This window comes from Nerophis ophidion, linkage group LG11 (genome assembly GCF_033978795.1).
Source record: "Nerophis ophidion isolate RoL-2023_Sa linkage group LG11, RoL_Noph_v1.0, whole genome shotgun sequence".
Classification (NCBI taxonomy): domain Eukaryota; kingdom Metazoa; phylum Chordata; class Actinopteri; order Syngnathiformes; family Syngnathidae; genus Nerophis; species Nerophis ophidion.
In genome coordinates this window covers 9,187,119-9,198,704 of record NC_084621.1, presented here as the reverse complement: position 1 = coordinate 9,198,704, position 11,586 = coordinate 9,187,119, and the positions used below count along the sequence as shown (strand labels likewise).

Below are 11,586 nucleotides of genomic sequence, written 5' to 3'. Positions count from 1 at the left end.
ATTTTACTGTAAATTGAAAAAAAAAACCTACCATTTTTTTTTTCATGGTACCAACTGAGCTACCAGTTTCTTACAGTTAAAAAAAAAAAAGTGTTAGTTTTTCCATTTACAATTACAAACGGAAAAACGGTATCAGTTTTTTTTTTTTTACGGTAACAAAATGCGGCAGATCAATGGACATAAAACAGTGGTAGTTTTTCAATTTTCAGTAATATGCTGTAAAAACTCAACAAATGTGTCATGTTCACAGCGTACAATGGGATGGATAACATGCTTTGAAATTGTAAGTCACGCAGATTTAAAAAAAAAGTTTCAAAACAATGATAATCTTGCAATATTGGATAGTATTGATGTTTAAAAGGTATACAGTTTCAGGCAGCACATATACGGATGTTTTCGGTCCAAATGGAAAAAAACTAAGTAAGAAAAGATAAGGCATTTATTGATGCATATTTACAAGAGTTTGCGGACCACATAAAAGCATGTGCCGGGCCAGATTTGGCCCCTGGCTTTTCAGTTTGGCACCTGTGCTGTGTTATGTATCACATCTGTAGTGAAAGTGCAGAATGTTTATAACATATTATTTTTAATAAAGTTAAACAAAACACTCATTTTTATTCTCATTCTCATTCTTATTCTCAGTTTCAATCTGCATAGCCTTCCCTAAGCTTCAATGCCTTTTCTTAGGGACACTCACCTATTTGTTTATTTTCGATTTACGCATTAGACACCTTTTTACCTGAACCCTGCCTCCCGCTGTTTCCGACATCAACAAAGCAATTAGCTACCGGCTGCCACCTACTGATATGGAAGAGTTTTGATTAATTGAACTGTTTATTAGTAGATTGCACAGTACAGTACATATTCCATACAATTGACCACTAAATGGTAACACCCCAATAACTTTTTAAAATTGTTTAAGTTGGGGTCCACGCTAATCAACTAATGGTACAAATATATACTATCAGCCTAATACAGTCATCACACAAGTTAATCATCAAAGTATATACGTTGAATTATTTACATTATGTCTCTCAGGATCCTCAGGGTAACACCCCAATAAGTTTTTTAACTTGTTTAAGTCGGGGTCCACGTTAATATATTCATGGTAGTTGTTTTTATCTTTCTTTGCGGGGACATTGTTGATTGTCATGTCAAGTTCGGCTGTACATTGTGGATGCCGTCTTTGCTCCACGGTAAGTCTTTGCTGTTGTCCAGCATTCTATTTTTGTTTACTTTGTAGCCAGTTCAGTTTAAGTTTCGTTCTGCATAGCCTTCCTTAAGCTTTAATGCCTTTTCTTAGAGGCACTCAGCTTTTTGTTTATGTTTTGGTTTACGCATTAGGCACCTTTTTACCTTGAAAACGTAGTGTAATGATGACGTCACGGGCTGTTAGGAAATATGATCGCTGCGCACACACACAGCAAAAAGTCGTCTGCTTAAACGGCATAATTACACAGTATTTTGGAGATCTATGTTTCTGAATCTTTTGCAATTTGTTCAATTAATATTGGAGAAGTCACAGTAGAAAGATGGAGTTGGGAAGCTTTAGCCTTTAGCCACACAAACACACGGTGATTCCTTGTTTAAAATTCCTGGAGGTGAAACTTTACTATGGATCAGAGCGAGGTCAAGCGAACATGGATTCCGACCGAATGTCAACCAGCAGGTTTTGGTGAGAAAATTGTGGTAAAAAGTCGCTTCTTACCGGAGATCAGCTGAGCTTGCCCCGTCCATAAAGCTGCCGTCGACTTCGCTGAGACATTGGCGTCAAGACACCCGTGGACACACCTCTCCGACTATCAGGTACTGTTAAACTCACTAAAACACTAGCAACACAATAGAAAGAAAGATAAGGGATTTCCCAGAATTATCCTAGTAAATGTGTCTAAAAACATCTGAATCCGTCCCAATGCAATCGCGTTTTTTTAATCTTTTTTTTTTTTTTCTAGTCCGTCGCTATCAATATCCTCAAAGACGACTCTTTCATCCTCGCTCAAATTAATGGGGAAATTGTCGTTTTTTTCGGTCCAAATAGCTGTTTTTGTTGGGAGGCTCCCATTAGAAACAATGTGATTTTGTGAGGAGCTGTCATGCCAAATTTCTCCCCCCCCTACAAAAACCTTCCCTCCGAAAGAAACTACTTGAAGGACCCCAATGAGGGTGGAAGGACCTTAAAGCAGCCCACACAGCTGCCTGTTTTAAAAGCATTATAATTGGCTGATTGTCATAGGTGAAAAATAACGGTGAGGAAAAAATACCAGCATTTCAGCATGCTAACCTTTCAAGCTATTTTTGTTTCGCTAATTTTGCAGCTGTAACCCTTAAGAGTCATATAACTTGGTATTGTCACACCCTCATTGGGGTCCTTCAGGCATTGGAGGGGCTGTCACGCCAAATTTCTTCCGGGGGGAAGGTTTTTTGTAGGGGGGAAGAAATTTGGCGTGACAGCCCCTCCAATGCCTGAAGGACCCCAATGATGTCAAGTCATCGTCTGCTACTTCCGGTAAAGGCAGGGCTTTTCTGTTAGCACCAAAAGTTGCAAACTTTATCGTGGATGTTCTCTACTAAATCCTTTCAGCAAAAATAGGGCAATATCGCGAAATGGACCTGCTATCCCCGTTTAAATAAGAAAATCTCATTCCAGTAGGCCTTTTAATAAGCTTTGCCTCTTCCTACTCGTTTTCGGGCATGATGAGATGTGAGGTAATATTGCAGGGGCGGGGAACCTTTTTGGCTGAGGGAGCCATGAAAGCCAAATATTTTAAATGTATTTCCGGGAGAGCCATATAATATTTTTTTAACAGTGAATACAACTAAATGCATGCATTTTTAATTAATAACAGTTTTAGAGTACAATTAGTCTATTATTTTTAACAACATTTTTATTCTGAAGCTAACCAATAATAAATAAAATACTTCCACATGCGCAACCCGAGGGTCCCTGGTTCAAATCCCACCTAGTACCAACCTCGTCACGTCCGTTGTGTCCTGAGCAAGACACTTCACCCTTGCTCCTGATGGGTGCTGGTTGGCGCCTTGCATGGCAGCTCCCTCCATCAGTGTGTGAATGTGTGTGTGAATGGGTAAATGTGGAAGTAATGTCAAAGCGCTTTGAGTACCTTGAAGGTAGAAAAGCGCTATACAAGTACAACCCATTTATTTATTTTATCATTTGAACAGGTGCGGTAGAAATGGATGAATGGATTAAAATGCATGAAAATGTTTTATATTTTGAACGTTATTTTTAACACTGTGATTACCAGCAAAATTATTAATTACTTATTGTGTTAAACAGTGTCAGCTAGGATTTATCTGAGAGCCAGATGCAGTCATCAAAAGAGCCACAACTGGCTCTAGAGCCAAAGGTTCCCTACCCCTGTAATATTGTATTGTCTGATGTATTGTTGTAAATATTCATGTTCGAAATAAACTAAGAAAAGAAAGTGTGCCGCGGCACAGTGGTTGAAAAACACTAATTTACTGTATGTATTCCATACGTTTCTGAAGCCCGTTCCAGGTCCCACCCCCGGCACGTTGTGATTGGCTCATTCGGCCCCGATCCTCTCTCCCATTGGCTACAGTTCCGTTATGGGCGGGGCCGCGCGTGCCCCCCGAGCAGGTAGGTTCCTCACTCGGGGACTCTGTGGTCAGGCGGGAGCGGGCGAACATGGCGTCAAACAAGAAGGGCGGCAGGCTGGACAAAGGCGTCAACGGGAGACGCTCGTCCAAGCAGAAAGAAGCCCCAGTGGGTAAGTCGTGAGTTGGCGTTTTTTTTCCCCCCTCTATGACGTCCGCTGTCATCCCCCTGCGTGCTAGCTCGTTAGCCGCTAACAACACAGGCGGGGTTTAAGTTAGCCGCTAACAACACAGGCGGGGTTTAAAGTTAGCCGCTTAGCTCCTGACATTGTCCATCCTTTTTCCTACCGCTTGTCCCTTTCGGGGTCGTGCTAACTTCTCCGCTGCTTTCATGTTGCCGACATCCCACACTCTCCCGTTGTGGAATATCCATCCATTATTTTTTTTTTTTTTTTTTTTTTACAGCTTGTCCCTAATTTACTACACGTTTTGTGTCCCTGCTTTCAGCCGCCGACACTGACAGGACTCACCTGAGCAGGTACTTTTTTTATTGTCCTCATTCAGGGTTTTTTTTAATCGATTGAAATCCTCGGCTTGTGCGAGTTTGCGTCGTCGTCAAGTCTTAGTGATGTCGGTGGGTGGTGACGTCAAAGCACGGAGACCGGAAGTGCGTGGTGAAGTGTACTCTTTACCCCCATTTATATTACTTTATGTGTTTCTTTTTCTCCATTGTCGTGCCCCCCCCCAGTCAAATGTAAACTTCTGGAAGAAGCGGCAAGTTGTGAGTCATTTGTTCCTTGTGGCAGAGCTTTGGGGTGAGGAGTAATTCAAAGAAGGTTCTGGGTTTGAATTAGGGCTGGGCGATATTGCCTTTTTTTAATACCGCAATATTTTTAGGCCATCCATCTACTTCTGCTTATCCGAGGTCAGGTCGTGGGGGCAGCAGCCTAAGCAGGGAAGCGTCCAGCTCTTCCCGGGGGATCCCGAGGCGTTCCCAAGCCAGCCGGGAGACATAGTCTTCCCAACATGTCCTGGGTCTTCCCCGTGGCCTCCTACCGGTTGGACGTGCCCTAAACACCTTCCTAGGGATGCGTTCGGGTGGCATCCTGACCAGATGCCCGAACCACCTCATCTGGCTCCTCTCGACGTAGGGGAGCAGCGGATTTATTTTGAGCTCCTCCCGAATGACAGAGCTTTTCACCCTATCTCTAAGGGAGAGACCCGCCACCCGACGGAGGAAAGTCATTTCGGCCGCTTGTACCCGTGATCTTATCCTTTCGGTCATAACCCAAAGCTCATGACCATAGGTGAGGATGGGAAGGTAGATCGACCGGTGAATTGAGAGCTTTGCCTTCCGGCTCAGCTCCTTCTTCACCACATTGTCTGCGTTACTGAAGACGCCGCACCGATCCGCCTATCGATCTCACGATCCACTCTTCCCTCACTCGTGAACAAGACTCCAATGTACTTGAACTCCTCCACTTGGGGCAGGGTCTCCTCCCCAACCCGGAGATGGCATTCCACCCTTTTCCGGGCGAGAACCATGGACTCGGACTTGGAGGTGCTGATTCTCATTCCGGTCGCTTCGCACTCTGCTGCGAACCGTTCAAGTGAGAGCTGAAGATCCCGGCCAGATGAAGCCATCAGGACCACATCATATGCAAAAAGCAAACACCTGATCCCGCGACCAGCAAACCGGAACCCTTCAACGCCTTGACTGCACCTAGAAATTCAGTCCATAAAAGTAATGAACAGAATCGGTGACAGCCTTGGCGGAGTCCAACCCTCACTGGAAACGTGTCCGACTTACTTCCGGCAATCCGGACCAAGTTCTGACACTGATCGTACCGGGAGCGAACCGCCCCAATCAGACAATCCGATACCCCATACTCTCTGAGCACTCCCCACAGGACTTCCCGAGGGACAGGGTCGAATGCCTTCTCCAAGTCCACAAAGCACATGTAGACTGGTTGGGCAAACTCCCTTGCACCCCCAAGGACCCTGCCAAGAGTATAGATCTGGTCCACAGTTCCAGGACCAGGACGAAAACCACACTGTTTCTCCTGAATCCGATGTTCAACTATCCGGCGTAGACTCCTCTCCAGTACACCTGAATAAACCTTACCGGGAAGGCTGAGGAGTGTGATATACGATATATTTCTCGGTATTCTGCCTTAGCCTTGAAAGAACACTGGATACATAGAATCATCATACTGCTGTGATTATATGTGTCTACATTTAAACATTCTTGTTCATACTGCACTAATATATGCTACTTTTAAACTTTCATGCAGAGAGGGAAATCACAACTAAGTCAATTGACCAAAACTGTATTAATTAAAGTTATTAGCAGGTGACTTTTCAAATGATGCTACATATTAGCAGTAATGCTACTTTTGGTAGCAACGCTTGGGCCCCACACATGAGAAACTAAAGTTGTCTATTCGACATTCCCGCTTGAAGCCGAACCACCTCTAGACGATGGGCCCCGTGCTGTATTTCTTGGGAATTAATTCTTCCTTCATTTGTTACGAGATTCGCACCTTCTTTCTCTCGCAACAACCCGCTAGCATCACAGCTAACGTTAGCCACGGCACTACCTCTCTGCTGGGCGAGGGCGTGTACGTATGTGACGTATGACGTGACGTATGTAAGAATGTGCGCCTGCTTGTCTGTGAGAAGGAGACACAGGAGAGAGCATGTAGAGTAATGCCCGCAGCTAAAAACAACTATGTGAGAACGTATACTCGAATATCACAATATAGTCATTTGTATCGTATATCGATATATCGCCCAGCCCTACCTGGACACTTGTTGACATGTTGAACTAGGGCTGGGAGATATGGCCTTTTTTTAATATCTCGATATTTTTAGGCCATGTCACGATACACGATATATATTTCAATATTTTGCCATAGCCTTGAATTAACACTTGATGCATATTATCACACCAGTATGATGATTCACAAGAAGTAATACAGATAAAAAATAAGAATTGAAATAAACAGACTACTATCCAATAAAAATAATAAGCAATCCTGTACAATATACAAAAAAACCCTACAAAATACTGTACAATATACAGAACAAGACAAGAGTACCGGAGTAATAACAATCAGTGGTGGATGTAGGGCTGGACGATATGGCCTTTTATTAATATCTTGATATTTTTAGGCTTTGTCACGATATATATATATCTCGTAATTTTGCCTTAGCTTGAATGAACACTAGATGCATATAATCACACCCGTATGATGATTCTATTAGGGTTGGGCGATATGGCCTTTTTTTAATATCCCAATATTTTTAGGCCATGTCACGATACACAATATATATTGCGATATTTTGAATTAACACTTGATGCATATAATCACACCAGTATGATGATTTTCAATGTGTCTACATTAAAACATTCTTGTTCATGTACTGCATTAATGTATGCTCATTTTAAACTCTCATGCAGAGAGGGAAATCGCAACTAAGTCAGTTGACCAAAACTGTATTTATTAAGCAGTGGCACAAACATTCATGTCATTTCAAAACAGAAAGTTCAAGATTGTCTGAAACACTTTAAAACAAGCTATGGGTGCACTTTTGTGCATGATGTCACTAAGATGACATATCAAAATAACAAAATTAAAGTGCACTTTTTGTACAGAACGCAACTACAATAGTTTAAAACAAATGAAGTGCACTTTTGTGCATGATGTCACACAGGATATTTCAATAAGTGTCAAATAAAAATGAGCTGCATAATAGGAAATCTAATAGTGTATGTCTTTCGTTATGTGGTAGGTTACTGCGGACATTATCTCCTTTCGTTGTTGACTATTTTTTTATACGGTGTTGATGTGGAAATGGTTGCCTCTGCATTTTGTTGGTGTGGCACCACTGTAATCACTCTTCATTCTCTAGCAGGTGACTTTTCAAATGATGCTACATATTAGCAGTAATGCTACTTTTTGTAGCAACGCTTTCGCCCCACACTTGACAAAGTACGGTTGTCTGTTCGACATATTCCCACTTAAAGCCAAACCACCGCCAGGCGATGGACTCCGTGCTGTATTTCTTGGGAATTAATTCTTCCTTCATTTTTTACCGGATTCGCACCTTCTTTCTCAAGTATTACCACTCGCACCACAATTAACGATACCCATGCTGCTTCCTCTCTGCTCTGCGAGGGCGCATATGTATGTGACTCATGTAAGAAGTTGCGTATCCTCGAATATTATGATATAGTCATTTTCTATATCACACAGTGACAAACCCGCGATATATCGAGGATATCGATGTATCAACATAGGGCTGGGCGATATACTCGCTATATCGCCCAGCCCTATGTTGAATGTTTTCGAGGGAAAATAATTTCCCCCACTAGGACCAATAAATCTTGATCTAAATCTGTTCTAGGATCAAACTAGTTATACTGGAAATAAAGCAACTCTATTCTTTGAGGATTTACAACAGTTGTGCATTGTTGAATGTGAGTAATGCCTCGTGCTTTTGTAACAGTCCTTAAGTGGCCCTTTATTGCAAAACCAACTTTGCTTACTGATTGTTAGAATAGAATAGAATACAATGGACTTTATTGTCTTTATATTCGCATAAAACGAGATTAAAGACTCCAACTTTAGGTGCGGTAGTGGAAACAAATAGAGGATAAAAATAAATTACACAAGAAGTAATAAAGATAAAAAACAAGATTTGTAATAAACAAACAACTATCAAATAAAAATAATAAGCAATCCTATACAATATACAAAATACTGTACAATATACAGAACAGGACAAGAGTACCGGAGTAATAACAATCAGTGTCGGATGTATTGCACTCGAAGGGTACTATTGCACAGTAGGGCATTCGGGTAGGATATTGTATAGGGGTGAATTATTTATAAGTTTGAGTAAAAGATGGTGACAGCTCTGGGAAAGATGCTGTCTCTGAGCCTGTTTGTTCTGGCTCTGATGCACCTGTAACGCCTGCTCGATGGTAACCTACCACATAGCGATTTGATTTCCTATTATGCAGCTAATTTTTATTTGACAGTTATTGAAATATCTTGTGTGACATCATGCAAAAAAGTGAACTTTGTTTGTTTTAAACTATTGTAGTGGCGTTCTGTACAAAAATTGCACTTTATTTTGGTGGTGTTTTGATATGTCACCTTACTGACATCATGCACAAAAGTGCACTCATAACTGGTTTTAATATGTCTCTTGACAATCTTGCTTGTTCTGTTTTGAAATGACATGAATGTTTGTGCAACTGCTTAATAACTGTTGAATAAATACAGTTTTGGTCAATTGACTTAGTTGTGATTTCCCTCTGCATGAAAGTTTAAAATGGGCTTATATTAATGCAGTTTGAACAAGAATGTTTTAATGTAGACACGTAGAATCATCATACTGCTGTGATTATATGTATCAAGTGTTCATTCAAGGCTAAGGCAAAATATGGAGATATATATCGTGTATCGTGACATGGCCTAAATATATTGAGATATTTCCAACTTATTTTTTACTTCATGTAATGATTCTAATTGTTTGCATGGGTCAGAAATATAGTTGGAAGAATATTTGTACTCAAATTATAGTTAATTAAAGAAAGATCAGGTGACATTATGATATTCCCTCCAATACATTTGTATCATTTTGGTGCTGTATACATTTTGGACATAAGTGTGAACTGTTAAATTAATTTATTCTCGCAAAATCTTGTGTACTATGTATAAATAAAATATCAGTTGCAAGGGAAATAATCGGTTATTGATGTTGGTTCAAACATCTATCCAACAACAGTACTGGTGTAAAACTATGTTAGCCTTAAAAACCTTTACTCGCTATTAACTGTTAATGCAGTTTTGTACACTGAGAGAAATTAACGCTTGTGATTCATTTGACGTTTCAGGCTACACCTCAGCTGATTTGCATCACAACAAAATCTATTTCCAGATTACTGCTCGCTTAGCCATAGATCATCCCGAGCAACGCGTGTACTGTTTGTCTTGCACTGCAGCGACTTCCTGTACCAATTTTAGGGTTATCATTAACTCCAAAAATGTCTTATGGTGCCAGGATGCTAGTTTTACCTTTAATCGGTTCTATTTTGAAACAAAACTACAATGATGCATAACAGACGTGTATTATTTTAGGAAGTGATGGAAATGTTATGCACTGTGCTTTCTAACATCCTTCAAAGTAATACGACTATTTAAAGGGTAAAAGTACTGAAACTTAAAAACACTAAGTTGTGCTCTCACCATTAAAATTCAAAATAAATTGCTCTTTGTGCCTTCACATCAAGACTGGCCTAATTCGCACAGTACTGTACTTGTTCATAAGTCTCTTTAGGTGTATTATACTAAGCAGCCAGGACAGAGATGCATGTACCATGCGGCGACTTCCATTACGCTTCTGTGGTTATTATCAAACCCCCAGTTCTATTTTCACTCACTCTTAAGTGTACGGTAATGTCTGTGTGTTCCAGTACTTAAACCCTTTAAAGCTTGTGTTCTTGCCCATTCAAATGCTACTGTACATTAGACTCTGCAGCCAACAACTACTACTCGCTATTGTTACCATATCTAAGTTATTGTGCAGAAATATGGGGAAATAGATGATATCTGTCTATTACCTGACACCTTCTATGTTGGCTACTTCTCTGTTTTTAATGTCAATTTTCTATTTTCTGCTGGATTTGATCTATTTTATGCTGCAGCTGTCACATATACTGTAATTTTGTACATGGTAATTGTTATATGTTGTCTATATGATATAGACATAATATAATATATCAGTATACCGGTAAATAATATACTGTACATATTAAGGGTGTAACGGTTTGTGCATTTGTATTGAACCGTTTCGGTACGGGGGTTTCGGTTCGGTTCGGAGGTGTACCAAACGAGTACACATGCTAGCAGCGACCGGGATAGGACAACATGTAAAAGCCAGAGCTGGGAGACCCTCCTGCCTCTTTAAGATCTCCTGTTTGGGAACACTTTGGCTGAGCGATACCACAATGGAGGATGGAGGTTTGCCGAGATTGTTCAGCAGCTGCTTCTGACAACACGTCAAACATGAGTTGCATCTTTCCTGCTTCCGGCTCCCAAACCGTATTCGAGCAGCGCAGGGGAGACACTCCTCCAGGGCTGATGTATTCTCGGGGGCAACACCCTTCACTCTACCCGGCAGTGGGTCTCCACAGCTCCGGATTCCAGGGTAAATGAAGAGTCCGGCGATTAGTTGCAAATCGTGGCTACTCTCATAACACATGCTAACCCATTTGAAGCGTCTCCACCGCATTCAAGAAGCCTCTCCTTGTCGAGTCAGGCAGGGCTAAAGAAATAACAAATGTTTTTATAGCAGCAGATTTATATTTAAGCCCATATTGCATTAAAAACTAGGGGAGGTTGATGAAAGTGGACCCCGACTTAAAAAAGTTGAAAAACTTATTGGGGTGTTAGCATTCAGTGGTCAATTGTACGGGAGATGTACTGTACTGTGCAATCTAATAATAAAGTCTCAATCAATCAATCAAAAAAATCACTTTAAATGTAGAAAAGTTTTGTTAAGAAACCATTCTGAGCCTTATCTTATTTAGTTTTTATTTTGTAATTGTTGAGCACATTAACCCTGGCAAAGGACCCTGTGTGTATATGTATGTTATGCCATTGTTTACAAATTTGGTAAATAACCCCAAAATTTATATTTTGGTGTTTTCTTACTGAACCGAAACGTGGCATCTAAACCGAGGTACATACCGAACCGAAATTTTTGTGTACCGTTACACCTCTAGTACATATATTATGTAAATATTACGTATATATGTTTATTTTATATCGCTATTTATACCTGCATTGTCCTTTCAATCCTTACACTTGCCATCCTTGTAACTGAGCTACTGTGTGGAACAATTTCCCTTGTGGATCATTAGTTTGTCAAAGTCTAAGTCTAAAATAACTCAGAAAGTATACTTCATTCATTAACCGTGTTACAAAAATGATC

At 40.6% G+C, this 11,586-nt stretch overlaps 1 protein-coding gene across 4 annotated transcripts in view; it reads left to right on the top strand.

The window, feature by feature from the left end:
- The first annotated feature begins 3,543 nt into the window (after positions 1-3,543).
- lipeb (lipase, hormone-sensitive b) overlaps positions 3,544-11,586 on the top strand; it is a 96,666-nt gene continuing 88,623 nt past the window's right edge. The window contains exons 1-2 of one of the 4 annotated variants that reach the window (XM_061915050.1): positions 3,545-3,752; positions 4,087-4,117. In XM_061915050.1, the coding sequence (XP_061771034.1) occupies positions 3,671-3,752; positions 4,087-4,117 (113 nt within the window). In that variant the 5' untranslated portion in view covers positions 3,545-3,670. Of the gene's footprint in view, positions 3,753-4,086; positions 4,118-11,586 lie in introns of all 4 variants that reach the window. The other 3 variants (XM_061915049.1, XM_061915048.1, XM_061915051.1) reach the window with 3 other exon arrangements.